Source organism: Lytechinus variegatus, chromosome 2 (genome assembly GCF_018143015.1).
Source record: "Lytechinus variegatus isolate NC3 chromosome 2, Lvar_3.0, whole genome shotgun sequence".
Lineage (NCBI taxonomy): Eukaryota > Metazoa > Echinodermata > Echinoidea > Temnopleuroida > Toxopneustidae > Lytechinus > Lytechinus variegatus.
In genome coordinates, this window is record NC_054741.1 from 54,976,162 (window position 1) to 54,996,618 (window position 20,457).

Consider the following 20,457-nt stretch of genomic DNA (forward strand, 5'->3'; position numbering starts at 1 on the left):
GAGGGAAGCTACATAAGACCTTAACGTGGAAGTTTGTATGGAAAAACATATAGGAAATAAGGAATAAAAGGTGGTTGGAGATGGTGAAGAGTTCCAACGAGATATATTTCAATAGCTCCCAAGATTGGACCCATCTCATTGACCTCACCCTCATTCTCATCTATGAGACTATTGAATAGTGATAATAATAATAGGCATTTATATAGTGCTATCAAGAAATATTCTATTATTATTATCCGGCTTTAGCTCAAGCTGCCTTTCAGCGCTCATGCATTCAAGGAATTAATCCTGCCGGGTACCCACTCACCTCACATGGGTCGAGTGCAGCACAATGTGGATAAATTTCTTGCTGAAGGAAATTACGCCATGGCTGGGATTCGAACCAACGACCCTCTGTTTCAAAGTCAGAAGACTTATTCACTGGGCCACAACGCTCCACTATGAACAATACAATGAACAAGGCAAATTTTCATGATTTGACAATATGTACCTCCAGAGTACCCAGTGTTCCGGGTGAGATTCCCATGTTAGCCAGCGCAGCTACCATCTCCTGGCCAGTCCACATCCTTGAGGCTCTATCAAAGTCATTCTGTCGTAGGGTGGTGGAGAAGTCGTTGATCCATCTCAGGATACTTGAACCCTATTGAGTAGGATAAATATATAACACATGGAGGCCCGTATTCTGAAGTCAGGTGTAATTTAGACCATGGTCTAACTCTGTGCTAAAATTATGGGAAGCCAAATGTGTCAAAATTTGTATTAAGTTACATGTTTCGTATGTTTACTGTGCTCTTTCCTGATTCATCAATGGTGAAGACAATCATCTATTTATACTTCCTAGACAATTATGAATGATTGAGAGCCAAATGAGCTGAAGTATGATATCTTTACTGTGAGTGATTTATGTAACAATTGGCTATCTATACTTAAACCACAACTTTAAACCTGAGTTTAAGTTAAACCTGACTTCAGAACATGGGAAGGAGAGTTTGGCCAACATCAACTGGAGACTCAAACTCCATTGAAAAGGAAACGGATATCATATATTTGAGACTCGTACCCTATTAAATAGGCTATAGATATATAGACACATGTACCCTATTGAATGGCAATTTATATCATGCATGTGTGGAGTTTTGAACCCTTCTAAATATGATATCAATATCAAATATAGAGGTTTAAACCACATATAATAGGACATAAATACCCTATACAATTTTACAATCAAGATTCAATCACAGAGGCATACCTGCTTGACATAATCAATTAGAGGAAAGGAAAGCAAGGAACTTATAGACTTGAAAGCTATTGTATATGTTATAGAATTGAATCCTCTATAATAGGAAATAAATATATTGAGGGACTAAGAGACCTGACCCAACTATTGAATAGGATAAGGAAATCATATATGGAGTCTTTAAGACCCATCAAAGGGGAAAATTGAAAGAAATGTCTGAAATTGTACAATTAAGATTCAATCACAGAGGCATACTAGCTTGATATAATCAATTGTTACAAATTTCTCACTGGTTTTTAAATATTTATTTGATATGTAATTGTGAATTTAATTGTACTTCTTTGAATTGTCAATAATCCAACTGTCATGGTTGCAATGAATAAATAAATAAATTAGAGGAAAGGATATCAAGGAACAAAAGTGTTATTAGCTGTATAAGAGCAAAATCAGTCTGAACATTTACATACATGTAGATGTCAACAGCATGTCAATAGCATGATAGTTAACCTGACATATTGCATAGCAGGATCAGTGAATTTTGTTGTAAAAATGGGTGTATTCTTACCACGCTATGAATAACTCTGGTGTGTTCTTCACGAAACTTGAAAGATACTAAAAGTGAAAATGATAAGAATGCAGTCATGAAGATCAATACTTTTATTCCCTTCTTTCACAGTAAATGATTTGTTATTAAAAATTACTCATGATTGGCACCTTGACTGACACATCTTGCAATTGTTGCATATCATTTACTATTTGGAACTTCACAGTCCAGAAAATGAAGTTTACTTTTCAGTGTGCAATTTGCCCTGGTCTTTCCATAACCTTCCCTGACACCCCTCCCTCTCATTCTCACTTAAACTTAAGTAATGTAAGTTTGTACAAGAAAAAAGAAAGATCTCATGACACTACGAAAAAAACTATTGAGAAAGTTCACAACTTCTCTTTTGACCACCATGGATAAGAATATTCTAAGACATGCATGTAATGTGTATACCATCAAATTAGTATTACAACATAAAAAGGTATCAAATTATCTAAAACGACATACATTCAGTAATGATGACTTAAAATTTTCAGATTAAAAAATATTAAAAATCATAGTTCCATTAAATGCTGAATTTTCTTATTCTAACTCGTCCAATATCTGAGCCATCCAATCAAATTAGCCAATAGCTCATATTAAAAAAAAATATCTAGGATCAGTAACCTTATGTCATTTTATTTTCAAAGAATTTGTATAAATACAATGCAAGGACCTACATAGCTTGTCAAGCTCATCGATGGCATCTTGAAGTTGTTCTGTTGTGACAGTGAGACTGGCAGCTTCCCGAGCAGAATCTTCAATGTTATGCGCTTCATCCAAGATGACCACCTGTCCCTTCAGGTCAATCTCCATCTACAATGGTGGACATGAACATTGAAAGTAATATTCCTGTTCTTGGGAGGGAGGAGAAAAATACATTGTGAGTTTTCAATTGTTTTCGACGAGGAGGACACTTTAGAAATACGGTCCAATGTAAATGATTAAACCCCAATCCATTTACAGCAAGACCGTTGTTAGAACCTGTAAGACCTTTAAACATGCTTGATCTTTCAGTGGCACTTCAATGAACTTTCAATGATCTCTGGGGTCTTACACGATTCCGAACTTATCTTACAATGGTCTTTGTGGTATCCATGGGCTTCAAAACTTTTCTATTCCATAGTTTAAAATAGTCTTTCAATGAACTTGCAAGGTCTTTTTTAGTCTTTCCACAATCTTTTGACAGTCTCTCATCTTTTTTTTTGTGGATAATGAGAGTCTCATGAATGGACTTGTCAAATGTTTTATACAACAAGTCCTATTTCACACAGCAGTTGCGTGTGTTAACCTTCTGGTATCGTTGGAGACAAATTGAATATCTTATTCTTTGTCTTTATCACTCAGTGAATAAATTATTCCATCGAGTTCCTATTCTATCTGACATTTGATAGCCAATCTGAATCAAGGAAGTTGTCAGATCTGAGAGCCTTTTGGACAAAAATGTTGATGGAATGCTTTCCTGATATCTACATTTAATGATACACTTGAATAGAACCATCTTATGAAGACGTAGCCAATGGAGGGATGAATTACCGATTCTCTTATCATAGGATCTATGAGGTAGTTGTATGGACAGAAGATAACCTCAGCTTGATCCTTCAGTGATCTGGATGAAAAGTATGGACATGCCTGGAAAAGAATAGTAACAAAATGGCCAACCATTCAAACATAACAAAGGTAAAAAAAAAAGTCCAAACCACAAAAACTTCATTTCAATAGGTAGAAAGAAAGTTCAAGCACCTACAAAAATTATTGTTTCATTGAAATTTGAAAAAAACATGAAAACTTTGATTAAAGTATGAAATATTTGAATTTCCTTTCTACTAGAGTAAAACCTAGTTTGATTCCTCATGGCAAATGTAGAATCATCAGCATCATAATTTGCAGTGATGTTACAGTAACATTTTAAGTGAAATTCTGGAATTTGAGTGGCTTAGCAGTTTCTGTGGTAACTTTCAGTAAATGATAAACTTTAATGAAACAGAGCCTCAGGTAGAGCTGGGCGATATTTCGATATAATAAAAATTAAGCAATATTGAACAAAATATTGAATTGTATATTCGATAATGATTTAATCTTTATGTTGACATATCATGGGAACACAATATGACCAAATATTTTCAGTTATGAAAAGTTCACCACTATCTATTGACCAAAAATGGTGCTCTGTATGGCTCTAAACCAACTCAGATCTTGAAAGTTGGTACCCAATGCCAACTTTTCCATGGCAGGAACACCAGAAAGTCTTGCTTTCATTCCCCTTTCCTGCTCTTATGGAAATGCAACTTATAATTAACATATATATTGAATTTTCAGACTCGTTGGTATATCGTGTCATCAGCGATGGTTTTCTGGCGATAATTGACTACATTGAAATCAAATATCCAGGTACCATACCACACAGCTTACCAGTGGATCACACAACTCATTTTCTCAACTGGTTGTACGTCTATCAGACAAAAATATTCTATGATTAATTGTAAAGCTTCGTGTTGAGGGGCCCAAATGTTTACATGGTATGATATGGCTCTTACCTTGACCCGTCTTCCCAGATTGACTAAATCTTCTATATCCCAAGCCTCTGTGAGTCCATAGTCACGGATCTGCCACTGCTGTTTCATCTTGTGGACGTTAGTGAAATACTTGCATGTCCCTCCCTGCATAGAAAAATAAGTTGAAATTGATCAGAGTTCAAGTTCAAGTTCATTTATTTCTTTCCACAACCAAAATACAATGTATACATGTACGATATCAATAAGGTTAAAAGAAAAAACGCAACAGGAATAAAAGCTTATGGACAATGAGCTAAATAGATATCTAAAAATATGGGAAAGAGGTGGTCTGTATAGAAGCAACGCTTGTTAAGCACAGATCACCTTTGATACAACAACAAAATATGTATGATACAATATAATTAAACGTCTGCATTGAGAAAAAAAAGCAGCAGATAAGAAGTAAGAAAAAAAGTATATATACATATATATACAGTAATAACATAAGAAAAACAACTAACTAGACTAGGGTAAAGGAAGGTAAGTACACACGACAAAACAGGGGCGGGGGGGGGGGGGGTACTAATCCAGTTGTCTGTAGTAAGTATAAATGAATAAATAACAGATCTAGCATTAATACTTAAATATCGCTATGAGGATTTTTCTAGTTAGACACTCAGAATCAAGAGTTGAAGAGGAGTTTAGGCCTACAGAGGTTATATATATAAGTCTAAAATTATACATTATTTACATTACATATATAAATCCAAGAAAAGAAAAAAAAAGTCTATAAATAATCCATATACTTGTAGTAGGGTATAAAAACAGAAGAAAAGGAAAATAATATCAATAATGCAGTACGATATGTAGCACGAAATGTCACGTTTCAATGTAGGTGTACAATATACAAAATTTTACTTTATGTTTAAAAACAGATAAGCTGACACACTGCCTGATAGAATTGTCTAGAGAGTTCCAATATTTTGGTCCAGCATATGCAAGTGAATTAATTCTGAGCTGAGTTCTTACTGATGATACATGGTATAAAGCAGCTTGCCTCGTAGAGTATTTGTGTATTTGGTTATTCTTAACAAAAATAGATGCTATATCCATGGGTACACCACCTTTCTCCAACTGATACATGAGGCATCCGAGATATAGACGATATATATCTTGGACCTTCAGCATTTTGTTTTCGTAAAAAAGCTTATCAGTGTGAGCGCGCATATCAGCCGCCGAGATAATTCTCACTGCTCTCTTCTGAATAAGCAGGATTTTTTCTAAGTAAGATTTGGCTGTGGTTCCCCAGGCAAGCACACCGTAATTTAGGTAGGGCAAAATTAAGGAAGAGTACAATGTGCGAAGTACACTCCTAGGGAATATAAACTTCAGCTTGTTAATTACACCAACATTTCTGGAGAGTACTTTACATAAATGGGATGCATGCGCCTTCCAAGACAACTTATCATCAATGTAAAGACCTAGAAATTTAATAGATGATACCTTTTCAATATTTACCTGATCAAAGACTACATTAGCGGGCATAACTGTTTTACTGTTACTGAATAACATATATTTCGTTTTCAATAAATTAAGGGACAGTTTATTTGCGTGAATCCATTTCGTCAGCACACCAAGCTCTCTATTAACAACACCTAAAAGAGTTTCTAAGTTTCTGTGAGAACAGAAAACACTTGTGTCATCTGCAAACAACAAAAAAGAAAATATCTCTGAAGATTTAGGAAAATCATTTACATATAAAATAAAAAGCAAGGGACCCAGAAGGGAGCCTTGAGGTACTCCGCATGTGACGGGTCGCATAGATGAAGATGTTTCATTAAGCTGCACAAATTGTTGCCTGTTATTAAGATAGCTTCTAAACCATTCCAGTGCAGTCCCTCTTACCCCATAATAGGAGAGTTTGTGCAACATAATATCATGGTTCACTGTATCAAAAGCTTTGGAATAATCCAAGTATATTCCAATCGTGTGAAGATGTTTATCTAGTGCAGAAGATATTTTATCTAACAGGCATAGAATGGCATGAGAAGTTGTGTGCTTCTCACGAAAACCAAATTGGGAACTTGAGAAAACTTGACAAGACTTCAAAAACTTAATCAATCTAATGTATACAAGTTTTTCCAAGATTTTAGAGAATACAGAGAGTAGAGAAATGGGTCTATAATTACCCATTTCTACAGGGTTTCCTTTTTTATATATAGGCACAACTTTAGCTATTTTCATTTTTGCAGGAACACTTCCATGCACTAAAGACAAGTTAAAAATGTGAGTGAGAGGTATAACTACAAATGAAATTACATCTTTTATCAAGTCATTAGTTATACCATCGAAACCTGGGCTCTTCTTCCTTTTCAAGCCACTTACAACATCTATAACCTCAGTATTGACAACAGGAACAAAAAATAGGTTTTTTTTCATTTGGACTGTCCAAATAATTATCAAAGGTTTCTTGGATATTAGGTATAGTGCTAGATAGAGTAGTACCAATATTAGAAAAATAATCATTAAAGGCTTCACACATCAGTTTCTTATCTTCAATACAATCATCTTCCCAGACAAGTTTTGTAATAGTTTGTGGTCTAGGATTAGATTTCAAAACATTACGAATAACCTTCCATGTTCCTTTAACATCATTACATGCAGACTGCAGTTGAGAATGATAGTAGTCTTTCTTTGCTTGGCGCAGAGCAGAGGTCAGTACATTTTTGTATTGGGTATATTTTGACTTAGATTCAGTGGTCTGCTTTGCTTTATACCTACAAAACAAACGATTTTTCTTATTTATTGACCTAAGTAAAGATTTTGTAACCCATGGCATTCGAGGTATTTTATTATATCTTTGTCTACATTTCTGCACTATAGGAAAACATCTATCATAACATAACATAAACATGTCCATGAATTTATTGAAAGACTTATCAACATCTGTTTCATTAAGAACTTCACTCCATTCAACTTTTTCCAATTCTCTCTTAAATTGTGAAATGTTATGTTGAGTAAAATTGCGTGTTAGCTTTTTACTGAGTGCATCGCCAGAGTTCCTTGATACTAAAGATGTTCTAGCAAAAATAGGGAAATGATCTGAAATATCAGTTACAATAATGCCAGCAGAGGGAATAGGGTGCAAGTTGGTGAAAATATTGTCGATTAAAGTTTGCGAGTTCTCTGCTACTCTAGTTGGTCTGTTAATCAATGGAATCAAGGAGAATGTGCTTAAAGTATCAACAAAGTGACTAACAGAGTTATCACTATCGTAACAAAATAAGTTCATATTGAAATCACCCATGATGACAATATTTTTGCTATTAAATGAAGCACTCGAAAGAATTTTTGACATTTCTTCAACAAATTCATATACGTCACCATTAGGTGGCCTATAGACAACTCCCACTAGCAAATTTTTTTTTCCAGGAATAATAATCTCAACAAAAATAGATTCTAACGAATTATTCATGACGCACAATTCAGCTTTTGTGTGGCACTCGAATGACATGGGAATATACATAGCTACACCACCACCAGTTCTGCTTTGTCGATTATTAAAGACTAATTGATAACTAGGAAGATTGTATATGGCAGTTGGATCACAAGAAAACCATGTTTCAGTGATTCCGATTACAGGGAAATTGTCCTGAAAATTGTCCAAAAACAAAGAAAGTCTGTCAAAATTTGCATTCATACTGCGCACATTAAAGTGCAAAAAGGTTGTCTCATTGGCAGAACAGTTTTCCAGAAGATCCAAAAAAAGTTTTTCAGTATAATATTCGGAACCAGTTACTGTAGTTTCATCTTCATCATTTAAGACATATTCAAACTGTAAAGCATTCACATTTAGGTCTGCAATAGTGTTATCATCAGACTGAGCGTAGCTCATTTGAGCAGCATTAATCTGTTCCATAATCTACAACAAAAAAACAGCACATAGATCTGCAGTTACAAAACAAATAACTGGATATAACAGAGGAGCGTTGGGGTAAAAACAAATCACTCTCACATAAAAGGGAAAAAGGAAAACAGATGGGGCAAGATATCATAGGCCATCCTTCCCACATGACCAAGCAGCACATTGATACGTATACAAAAATGTGATGCATAGTCATAATTACATAGACAACATTAAACAGGTAAAAAAAAAAAAAAAAAAAAAACAAGAAACAAAAAAAGACAAAAACAAAACAAAACAAACTCACTTACAGAGATTTGTCGTAAAAAAATGATATAAAGCAGGCATGGGTTACTTCTGGGGCCCAGAAACAACCAAAAGTAAATAACGACTTTCTCTAATCAACATACATGTAAAGGCACAATACTTAATAAGACAGATGTAAAGTATCTTTAGTCACTGATTAAGAGCAGTATCACAGTAGAAAAAGTATCTTGATAAACTAAGAAGAGGAAATGATCAAGATCATCAAGCTTCGCAGAAGAAAAAAAGAAAGAAGAATGGGCTCACAGTCAAGGACAAACTGAGTCACAATTTAAGTTGGAGGAGACTGTACTTGACCATCGCCGGCAGTAACTTCAGCTTTGTAGAAATCAGCAAGGGCACCTCCATGCAAACGCCACTTTCCTGCCGAGAAATGAAGAAACGTCCCAGCAAGATATGCTCCAGCGACCTCTTTCTTCCATTTATTTTTCTCCTCTCTGTCCAGCCGTGTAAGGTCATCCACAATATAGAAAGGGGCATCTTTCAGCTTCTGGCGCTTTAGGGACATGATATGCCGTTTGTCCTGGTAGGATAGGAACTTGACGAGCATATGTCTGGGTTTTCCTTTGCTAGGATTCCCATCCCGGTGGGCACGCTCAATACGTGGATTCTGCATCCCGAAGTGCTGCGACAACATGGTTGATACCTTTCCAACAGGGTTTTCATCACTTTCCTCTTTAAGGCCAATACGTATGTTATTCCTTCTAGAGAACCTTTCTAGCTTGTTTTCAGCTACCTCGGATTTACGCATTAGGATGTGAAGATCCTCGATTTTCTTCTCTAGAGTACTGACCTTCAGCTCAAGCGGCTCTACACGGTGCTCTAAATCAGTCGTTCGGGCAGCTTGAAATTCGAGGGCAGACTCAAAACTCTCCAGCTTAGATTTTATGTCCGTTATGCCCCGACGCACAAACTGTTCGAAATCAGAGCCCGCTGCACGTGCATCTGCACTGGTAGGCACCGAGAGGCCATCGGAGTGCGGCTCAGTCAGCGCTGGCGGTGGCTCGGTCGCTGACTTGCCGCTACCCGAATCACGTAGCTTCGACTTCCTAGACATGACGAGGACCGGGACGAGGAGTGATGAAAATCTTCTTTACAGCTGATTATCACATGAGAAAAACGACTGAAGACTGCTTGTCATGCTTGTAGAATAATTGCCAATTTACATAGTGATATAATGATAAGGCAATTTGACAGAGAAATCGAAACAAAGTCTAAGAGCAAACAAGGTGGGGTTAATAATCACTTGGCCTACCTCTCAGATAGTCTAATACCACAGGGGCTACACCAATTTGGCCTACTATCAATCTGGTCTAATTCCTGTTTGGTCTGTACTTAACTTGGTCTCAAACCTACTTACACCATTCTCATTTAGTCTCATTCTTAGATGTCTTCATTAACCTCTTCTCAGGGTTACAAATATTTTCTGGTAAACAAGTTCATGAAGCATTCTCAGGCACTCCAAGCATAACCAACAATCTATTCCTTTAAAAAATTAAGATTCAATAGGTTTTTAACTCAAGATAATGGTTCTTTCCTGTTAAGTTCTTCCTTTGGAATGATCTCCACCGTGAGTGCCTCTAGCACAATGGAAGATTTCAAGTTTGGTGTTGGTGTTGGAAGCACACTTTGGATTGCGTTTCCTAGCTCCAAACCCTATTCTGGGTTAAACAGATGATCCAGTTCACAATATTGACAGCTCAACACCTAGTGAGTGACTTTTTAGGACCATCTTCATTTCACGTTTGGTTTTATACTCCTGTAAGAATTGACCTAACACCAACACCTAGAGGTCAACACTGAACTTGAATTCACCCAATGTTCAAAGCAAAATTCCTGTCTTGCATCAACCCAAGGCAATGCAAGGTGATTGCAAAGCGACTGACATGCTCACCTGAAGTGCCTTGCTGCCCTTGAAATTCCCCTAATACAGATAATGGTTTTAAGGCAAAAAAACCCTTGTTATCCTAAGGGCTTGCAGCAAGGGCTGGTGAATTGTTTCACAGAGAATTTTCATCCAAACATATTGTCCGGTTAGGCAACGCACCAATCAAAATCAAATGAACATCTCAAAAGGTATATTTTGTAAACTAAAGGTGCCCTATTACTCACTGTTTTGTTATCAAGAAGTTCCTTGCATCCTTCATTCTTGTTCTTACTCTTAGAGACTTCAGGATGGACACATGTATGCTCCCTGCTTCCCAAAATACTCATTCTGCAAACAAACAAAACTTTGATTAAGTTGGGGCATGTCACAAAGCTAAGCAACATTTTTGTGTACAAAGTAGATGGGAATAGAGGCATCTAAAAATATAATGTTGTAGATAATAGCATGTATGGTGACTTTCATTTTGTTGCCAGAAAGAAAAAAAAAATCCTTTGCACTCACAATAATAAACAAAATTTGCAAGGATTAAGGGTTTTACAAAAAAAAAAAACAGCATTTTTCTCTTTTACACGGTGGAAAACTGAATAATGATTTAAGGAATAGAGTATTACCTACATTATTTTTATTTAATCAGTATAGAACACAAACAAAAAAGGGGAAAAGTAGACATTGTTGTTTATGCCAGGTCCATTTCCACTCCCTCACCTCTCTTTCTTCACTATCTGTCTTACCTCACTGACTTGTACGCAGTCCGACCAAGCTCTCGTATAATCTGAGCAATCTGCTTGTGAGTTCTTGTACCAAAATAGATCTTAGGTACTCTGAAATAAAATAAAATGAAATATTGGTAATGAATAATTTCAAACATCAAAATTCAGCCTTTTAAAGTATTAAGTTTTTGTTGAGCAGTTATCTAGTTATTTGTTATCCTATGCAGTGAACTAAAAGAAAATGATAAAATCTTCTCACTTATTTTAACACTTTCAAAAACATAAACACTTCTGTAAAATAAAAAATAATAATTTGAATACAAATGAAAATGATAGTAACTGTACACATACAATCTATGTATCAGCCTACGTAGAAAACAGTCATAGTTACATATACTTTCAGAAAGCTACTCAAGAGAGTATGTATTTTGAAACCTTGTCCTATGCAATCCCACTTCTCGTCTATTGATAAGATCTCACTTGCTAAACTAAATCACAAAAGCTACTTTTGTAATAAAGTGGACTTATGAAAATTACACTTCATTTCTGTCCATTGCGAGGAAAAAAATAAAAGGAAATATTTCTCAGATCTTAGCAAAATCTTAATTTCTGTTATCATTAAGAACCAACTTTTAATGAAATTATTTAAAGACCTTAACATGGGGCCCATATCACAAAGCTTAGTGACAGGGTGACATTTCTTGCACTCATAAATCAATGCAATCATTTATAAACACTATCCTTAGAATCCATCGTCCAGGACCCTGTTTGAATAAGCTTGTTATCAATGGTGATTTACCCTAGTGTTACAAGCTACTCAAATCCTGCAACGGTATCGGCTAACAGCAAATATGACATCTAAACTACAGCATTTCTTATTAGTAATAAATTTCATGAAACAGGGACCTTATTTTGCAACTTACTTTATTGGTTTGGGGGTTTCTCCTTCTTTCTTCATACCTTTCTCCTCCTCCTCCATCATCTTCTGGCATTTAGAGATATGACAGGAACAGGAGCATGGTGACGTGTCATTCTTTGATCCCGATAGTTCATTGGCTCCTGCCTTAGCTACAAGTATATCAATAAGATGTCCATTTTTATATAGCGCAGTTACTATGTGCATATAATCAACTACACTTTGATACTTGGACCATATTATTACCCCAGCTGTAGCTGAGCCGCCATATTAATAGGCGCTAAAGCGTTCAAGGAAAAATCCTACCAGGTACCCGTTCACCTCACCTGGGTTGAGTGCAGCACAATGTGGATAAATTCCTTGCCGAAGGAAATTACGCCATGGCTGTTACAAAACAGGAGGATATAACAGAGACAATGACAAGTGGGTTTCAGTCATGCTTAAATTAAACAAATAATTAAACATGGATGCCTGCACATAATGATATTGACAATAATAGTTACATAATAATTACATTTTATGGCACTTAATACTTGCATTTGTAGGATATTTCCAAGTAATTATTATATTGTATGTATATATATATATATATATATATATATAAATTAAAGGCAAATTTCTATCAAAGATTAAGCTGTAGCACATAATCCGCTTTCATATAGTGCTCAATACATCGGAACAACGTGTCAAAGCGCTTTACAGATATACTACGGTATTACCCGGTCATTGGATTACATTTTTTTGAAGATTCTAATTTGGTGATGTGTCATACACTTTACATAATTAAGAATTTATGAGTGATTCCAAGTTGCATTAATTTTTTAGTCAAACAAGCCTTAAAATTCCCTTTTCTATTTTTGTAATAGCTTCATAGTTCATGAAAGAATAAATGATTAGTCTATTATAATTATACTGATGTTTTACTTGGTTAAATAAATACAAAATGCAATTACATGTGTCAATTGAAAAAAGACATTTCCATAATGCAGCAGTGAGAGTCAGTTCATGGGTACAAGATGAATCTGTATCATTTCATCATATGATTTACAATGATTTCTGATTTACTGAATTAATAGATCAGTTTGATCTCAAATTTGATATATTAATCGTTAATTCATTCCATCGTCAGTCTTGTATCAATTCATCCATCTATTGTATCATCAATCAATTCAACAATTTATTCATTCATCTATTGATCATTCATCCATAAAAGCCTGCTACCAATACTCAAATGGTGTCTGTGTATGTTTTATTCACTCATTTCAAACATTATTTCATCAGCTAACCTTTCCTACCTTGAGGTGTGACTAATTTCATCTCCCAGTGAGCCTTGGTATGAGGATTAGGAGACTGCTCTACAACATCCTCAAAATCATCATCAAAGACCACGCCCTTCTGACGCTTTGTCTTCTTAGCAGTACCCTAGAGGGAAGAAAATAATGACACAATAAGGGTTAGGAGATTGCTCTTCAACATCTCCATGGTTCTTTGCTGTACCTTTGATTTGGTGGAGGGAAAAGATTGATGATACAATGAGGATAAAGAGATTGCTCTACAACATCTACAAGATCATCATCGAAGACTACCCCCTTCTGATGCTTCGTCTTCTTCGCTGTACCCTTGGGTTGGTGGAGGGAAAATGTTGATGACACAATAAGGATAAAGAGATTGCTCTACAATATCTACAAGATCATCATCAAAGACTACCCTCTTTAGATGCTTTGCCTTCTTCGCTGTACCCTCGAGTTGGTGGAGGGAAAATGTTGATGATACAATAAGGATAAGGAAACTGCTCTACATCTCCAAGATCATCATCAAAGACTACCCCCTTCTGATGCTTCGTATTCTTCGCTGTACCCTAGAGTTGGGTGATGACACAATAAGTATAAGGAGATTGCTCTTCATCTTCACAAGCTGCCTTACTGACACCTGGGGAGCATTTCATCAAAATTTTTGTCTGACAAGTTGTCAGATTATTATATAATTATCATATTAGATGTTATTGACAACAAACTATTAGGAGAAATACAGTATACCACCCCTTCCATTAGGATTTTTTTTGTACTTTCGATTACTGGTACTCAATTCATCCCTTGTGAGATCTTGATAGTTGGAAAATGATAATTATTATCTTTCTAATTGCCACTATTTTTTTTGCTAAAATATCTATCATGAAACACACCTCAATCAAAATTTATGTTTGGCTTAATTGATTGTAACTTTGAAAAATATCTTGAATGTTCAGTGCATTTTATGACTTTCTTACCATTGGACCAACAGACTTTCGTGAACGTTTCTTGGAGGGTTGAAAGTCAAAGTCATCATCATCATCATCTTCCTTTTTGTTGGCTCCATCCTTTTTTTCGTCCTCATCTTCAGATATGAGAATGGCGTTATCTTCTTCTTTCCCTACAAATAGATATTAAATAAGTATATCAAAAATTTCTCATGAGGTTAAAGCCATATTTAAAGATAACCAACCCTCGTGTATGTAATAAGTGTGCAAAGTGTTTTTTCTTTCCACGATAAACAACAGGGAGTTGGAGGAAGTTAACACTGGCCAGTTATCCAGAATCTTTAAGTGTTATTCAACTATCTCATGTCCTTCGCAACCCAATTGTGATGGATTGCGAACTTGCTAACCACAAAAGCAATGGTTTGTTTCTTTCCCTTGACCCTAATTTGTAAAATTAGATCTGAAATCAGGTCAGAAAATAAAATTAAAATTATAAGGTAATCTGAAAGAATACAGTCACAAGAGGGGTAATTGGAACCATCATTTATTCAAAAAGGGTAAAAAAGTGAGTTATATCCTCCTCATTGTCAAACCTCAATTCAATAGACATACCTTTCGATTCAAAAGGAGGCGATATTTTGGAAGGCTTCTCATCATCTTGAATTATCGTACTGAAAGTAGCCGTGGATGTTGAAGGACCAGGGTCAGTAGTCGATGTTGAAGGCTTGTTGCAACTACAGGTACAAGGTTTCCTAAAACTTTTGTCATCGTAATCATCATCGATAGGTACTATTATAGCCCAAAAAAGAACAAGAACAAATTTGATCTGTGAATAATCGAAGTAGATCATTAAGATAACACTGATATAATTGAGACAGTCTACATAGAAATAGGATTTCTAAACTTCAAACTATCATTTCATTTTTAAAAGAAGAAAACTATAATTTTTCATTCAATCTTTAATAGGGAATGCCATAACATAATTAATCTATCTATTTGAAAGTCCAATCTTCATTCTTTCTTTCTTCATAAACTGCTAAGGCCATTATAATTTGGGAGAAATATAACCATTCATAAGTCAGGGCTGCTGCTCAACACTAGCACTTGCCCGAGGCAAGTAGAATATCGTATCTGGCAAGTAAAAAAAGTTAGTGTGGATAGTGTTCTCTGTATGTGAACAAAAAGGCAATAAATCACTTCAGGAAAGTCTTAACAGAATTGCCTAATACAGACTTTTGTAAATTATTACTAACATGTGAGGAAAGAAATAACAAACCAAATAATTCAATTCAATTCATTTATTTGACATCCTTTAAAAACATACTAACATATGTACAAGTATACAACAAAGGAGTAAAAGAATTTAAATCACAGTATAAGCAATAAAAAATGGTAGAAATATAAAAGAAATGAAAATAAAATGAAGTGGATGTAGGAAGTTAGAAAGGCCACTGACCTATCAAAGCCTTGATTACTACATTAAAAACACAAATAGAATAGTGGCCAAGAAAAAAAAAAAAGACACACAAACATATCGATTTTGTATATATATTTTGATTTTGTTTCATAATGAGAAAGAACCTTAATCCCTGACATTTTGACACAACATAATATGCCAACAATGTCCTGGGCAGCTTTTCTTTCAATAATAAATCAAATATGACAAGCCAGTACATTGAGGCAACATAAACAAGAAATATCACATATCCCTTCACTGTCTAATCAATGAATACATGTAGTTTATATTAGCTTAACAAGATACTATCATACTTACTGTAGTCAGCCTTGTTGTACGCTTCCCCAGCTGCCTTTTTCTGTTTCTCTAAAAAAATTAAAAAAAAAAAACTTTCTGTAAGATTGGTATGTTACATGATACTCTACCATCATCTACTACTGACACCTCACAAATCACCAATTAAAAAAATACATATAATTCACATTGACCATTCACCAAAGCTTAATCCGGACTTTAATGAGATCTCCACTGTCATCAGGGATTTTAAAAACAAAATAATTTTTTTTTTTACCTCTTTCTCCTGCCTGCCATCCGAGTGATGAGCAGAGAAGCGCAAGACTTTTTCCACTCCCTGTAGGACTCTCAAGGAGGCAGTTTTGATGTCGATCAATACCTTTGATAATCTGAAAGACAACAATCATATATTATCTATCACAATTTCAGAATTTATTTTTACATGCAGATAACTTTTGGGGCCTGTTTTATATAGACTTACAGTTCTGGTAAATGCCATTATGGTAACTACTATCTACTATGAAAACACGGCTCAATACCTCATCAAAATGTAGAATTCACTGGTAGAACTTTACAATACATGTAGTATGGTAGATTTACCATTGATCTTTATGACACAGGGCTTTAGTGATGTGATAGAATTGTAGAATTATTGAATGCTGTAAGATTTTGGAATAACCATATAAACAGGACTTAACTCTATTTTATAACATTTATGCTGAAAGTAAAAAAAGAATTGCATGGAATCAAGATTGTGGTGTTTATAAACAGGTGATCCTTCTATAGAGGTGATTACTAGATATGGTTTGACTGTATAGAGATATGTATGTTCTCGACTCACCATGGACATCATAGAAAGCTGGGTAGGATACGCCTTGCATGGGAAGGCTAGCTTCACACCCAGGATAGTGTATGTTTGTTCCATCATCTTGTAAACTCATCCGTAATCTCACTGCATCCTGGAACATGAGTGGATACTGTGTGAAACCAAATGCATAAAACCAGCACCATTATCAAAAAATATATACAAGTGGAGAGCACCTGGCAGTATCGTCTAGTCTTCTATGCAGACTCTGAATGGCTCGTGAGGTGGGATCTGCTACTGGTTTGCGTCGCAAACCAGTCTGAAAGGGTAAGCGTAGCGAGCCATTCAGCCCCAGTATGCAGACTCCTTGAATCAGCTGTGATACACAAACTGCAGATGTGGGTCTACAGTTGTAGACTAGTATCATCTGCATTACACAATTCAAAAGCAGGAGTGTTGAATTTGTGATTCTGGTATCAGACAATTTTTTCCTATCTCACTTTACTTTTGAATACACAATATGATAATCCAAGGCAAAGAAATCTGGATCTACAGGGCCTGAAAGTAAAATTCAAGATTACCTTTAAAGTTAAGACATTTCAAAAACTTACCTGACTCAGATGATCTGATGTTTACGATACTGAATGGCCCTTGTGAGACATGCATACGTATCGTCAAAGATGCCACAAGTAGAATGAACACAACAGAGATATTTTTAAAATGCCGCGGTTTCACAAATAAGGTGGTCACCCAATTAGCGTTGGTGGGTAGGTAAATATTCATATATAGCATGGGGTTGTGTGTATGGGGGAATGACCGAAAGGATAAGGGTGTGGCTGAGGAGCGGCACAAGCTTCCGGTTAGCGATGCCATTCTGAAGATTAATTTATAGATAAAAATTATTATTTTACAAATGATAAAATATATTACTTATTTATATATAATTGCTTTAATACTATTAAATATTTATAATCACGTAATAATTATTTGTAAAATAATAAGATCTATAAATTAATCTTTAGAACATCATCATCAACCGGAACGAAGTACGTAATCCCGGGGGGGGGGGGGGGGGGCACTCAGTATATGATGCATAGTGGGTATGTGCAGCGGAGGGGACCCCCATTTTCACACTCAAATTTCCGTTCTAAGGCATAGCATTTTTGCCTTGTTGAGAAAAAGAACAAAGAAAGCCGCTCCAAGGCATAGCATTTTCTTCTTATCTAGAAAAAAGAAGAGAGAAATCCGCTCCAAAGCTTCGCATATTTTTCGTTACGCCGCTCTGATCGCATTGAATGAGCTGCAATTTTGGTGAAAAGCAGCCGCAGAGCTCCCCCGGCGGAGGCCGCGCTAGCTGCATCATGCACGCATGACCGTTCCATAGGCCAGGGATGCATACGCACTCACGCTGGCGATGCGTTCCAAGGACCCCCGTTTTCACAAACATTTGTCGTACCGAAGGCGAAGCCTGTTCCGAGGACCCTCCTTTTTACAATAAGCCCGCTCCAAGGCCCCCGTTTTTTGTCTCGCCCGCGGCACACCCCCACCACTTTTTTGGTCGAGTGCCCCCCCCCCCGGGTACATAATACATAAGCGGTTCAAGGGTCAACGCCATTGTACATGTATTTGCCATTGTTTACATCGGTATTACATGTAGATCGAGGGGTCTCGCAACATCGGTCTGGTAAGACAGGCTACCTTGCCTGCAGGCCTCTATGCCTTTTTAGGTGTGCCTCGCAAGCCTTTATTTTCAGAACTCGTCCTTTCACTTTTTCCTTTTCACTGTAATGATTAGTTAACATGTATTGTATTTTACCACAATGCCTTATGGAGCATTTATATTTCCTGCGATGAGCTACTTTTCATTGTTACATTTTTATCTTTGAACTGTTTATACTGTATGTATGTTGTTTTTAAAGAGCCTTTTTAATCAGCTTGTGAAATAAAGATGAATTGAAAGAATCCTTTACTTTTCACTTTTTTCCCTTTTTTTTTAAACCTTCCTACGCATAGGTGGAGGAAGGTGTAGAGTTAAATAAAATCATGACCAATTACGTGATTTTTAATAAAAAAGATGGATTTCCAAGGGGAATCCATCTGTATTTATTTGGTTCTCTTAAGGGTATATGGGCGGGGATTCAAGACTCCATGATGAAGAAGTATATGTCAATTTTTTTTTAAAAGAAATAAGACATCATCATGGAGTCCTCAAGACTAGGTCTTTCCAAGGACCGTCTTTAGTGTCGCTCATCTTTTATGATGCTCTATAACAAGTATAAGCGGGGTGTTCCTGAAATTTATGATAAAAAAATAAGTCGTTAGCTTGCTTTTAAAATAAATTTCATAGAATTTCATGATATCACATCATTTTATAAACAAATATTTTATTTTAGACATCATGACATACATAAGAAATGGGCGACACGAAAGACGGTCGATCCTTGCAATTTTCGTGCAATCGAATCGGCCCTGTGGCCTGGGTGACTTATTTCATGATAATGCCAGCCAAGCAAGATATGACTTGTCCAGCTGAAGAACTAGAACTCAACTCGCAGACTCGTGACGCCGGATCTCGACCATCCGCCACCTCTGCTGGCTCTAAAACTGAATAGCTCTTCGCTTCCGCCTTGCTTGCCCCGCATGGCTGGGACTCCATTGGGAGGGTTGACCGTCCGTCAACCCGCGCCCGATCATGCCGATGGCGGCGATACCCACACTGAGATCTTCGCCTTCGGACTCTCTCGTTGTTTTATCGCTTAGTCAAACTGCATCTAGATCTATTCACTTTCAAGATGTCTATAAATATAATCATAGCATTACATTAATAGAAAGAGAATGGTCGATATCAATTTATTTACTTACCGAAATTTGTCAGTCATCTCATTACTACGGTACCCTCAATATTATTAAATCAAATGGCGCGCCGCGAAAATCAAAGAATGAGACAAATTTGAAAAGAAATAAAGCGAGAAAACGCTAACCGGTTAGGGAATTGCTGATCTTCCGAAGATCCATCAAAACCTTGGAGTTGAATACATCGTGCACCCTTTTAATTCTTTCTCATTTGTGCTGTAATAAATATCTAGACATGTGAACTATAGAAAAATGGCCTATAAGTGGTTCCAAATTCATCCTCTTAATTGGCTCACTTCCAACGGGGCTCATTTGTTATCTTTTATAATTTTATAGTTGCCTATTTTGGGGGAGTTATGACCGGCTGCAACTTTGTGCATTTACACAAGGGGTAGTGGCAACTTTATACATAGCCAGGACATAAAGGGGGCCTATTAACCTTATTCATGATGTATTAGGAATTTTTACATAATGTGATTTTCACCCAGAGAATTAACAAGTTAATTAACAACGTGACGAGGGGCAAATTTCCAGCTTTATGTCTCTACATACAAGTAAATTCAAGTAAATAAGTTTTGACAGCGTTATCTGTCTTTCCAATTCAATTTGGAATCATCATAATTTGGTAAAGACAGAAAAGCAAACAAGCATAATGCTGATCTTTTTTTTTGCAGCTTCGCACTTCAATTTCATTTTTACTATTGTTTGATAATAATTCATTTTATTTTGTATTTTGTCTATTCAGTGGCGTAACTA

The 20,457-nt window shown here is 36.0% G+C and overlaps 1 protein-coding gene across 1 annotated transcript in view; it reads right to left on the reverse strand.

Annotated features, from left to right (window-relative positions):
• Positions 1 to 16,105, reverse strand: part of LOC121408396 (Fanconi anemia group J protein homolog) — a 48,083-nt gene extending 31,978 nt beyond the window's left edge. Inside the window, exons 1-12 of the mRNA XM_041599868.1 lie at positions 16,068 to 16,105; positions 14,906 to 15,082; positions 14,324 to 14,466; positions 13,344 to 13,479; positions 12,065 to 12,209; positions 11,163 to 11,252; positions 10,656 to 10,758; positions 4,358 to 4,480; positions 3,357 to 3,452; positions 2,501 to 2,636; positions 1,803 to 1,849; positions 491 to 640 (exon numbers count right to left, since the gene is read on the reverse strand). Coding sequence (XP_041455802.1) covers positions 491 to 640; positions 1,803 to 1,849; positions 2,501 to 2,636; positions 3,357 to 3,452; positions 4,358 to 4,480; positions 10,656 to 10,758; positions 11,163 to 11,252; positions 12,065 to 12,209; positions 13,344 to 13,479; positions 14,324 to 14,326 — 1,029 coding nt within the window. The 5' untranslated portion in view covers positions 14,327 to 14,466; positions 14,906 to 15,082; positions 16,068 to 16,105. The remainder of the gene's footprint in view (positions 1 to 490; positions 641 to 1,802; positions 1,850 to 2,500; positions 2,637 to 3,356; positions 3,453 to 4,357; positions 4,481 to 10,655; positions 10,759 to 11,162; positions 11,253 to 12,064; positions 12,210 to 13,343; positions 13,480 to 14,323; positions 14,467 to 14,905; positions 15,083 to 16,067) is intronic.
• Positions 16,106 to 20,457: the final 4,352 nt, after the last annotated feature.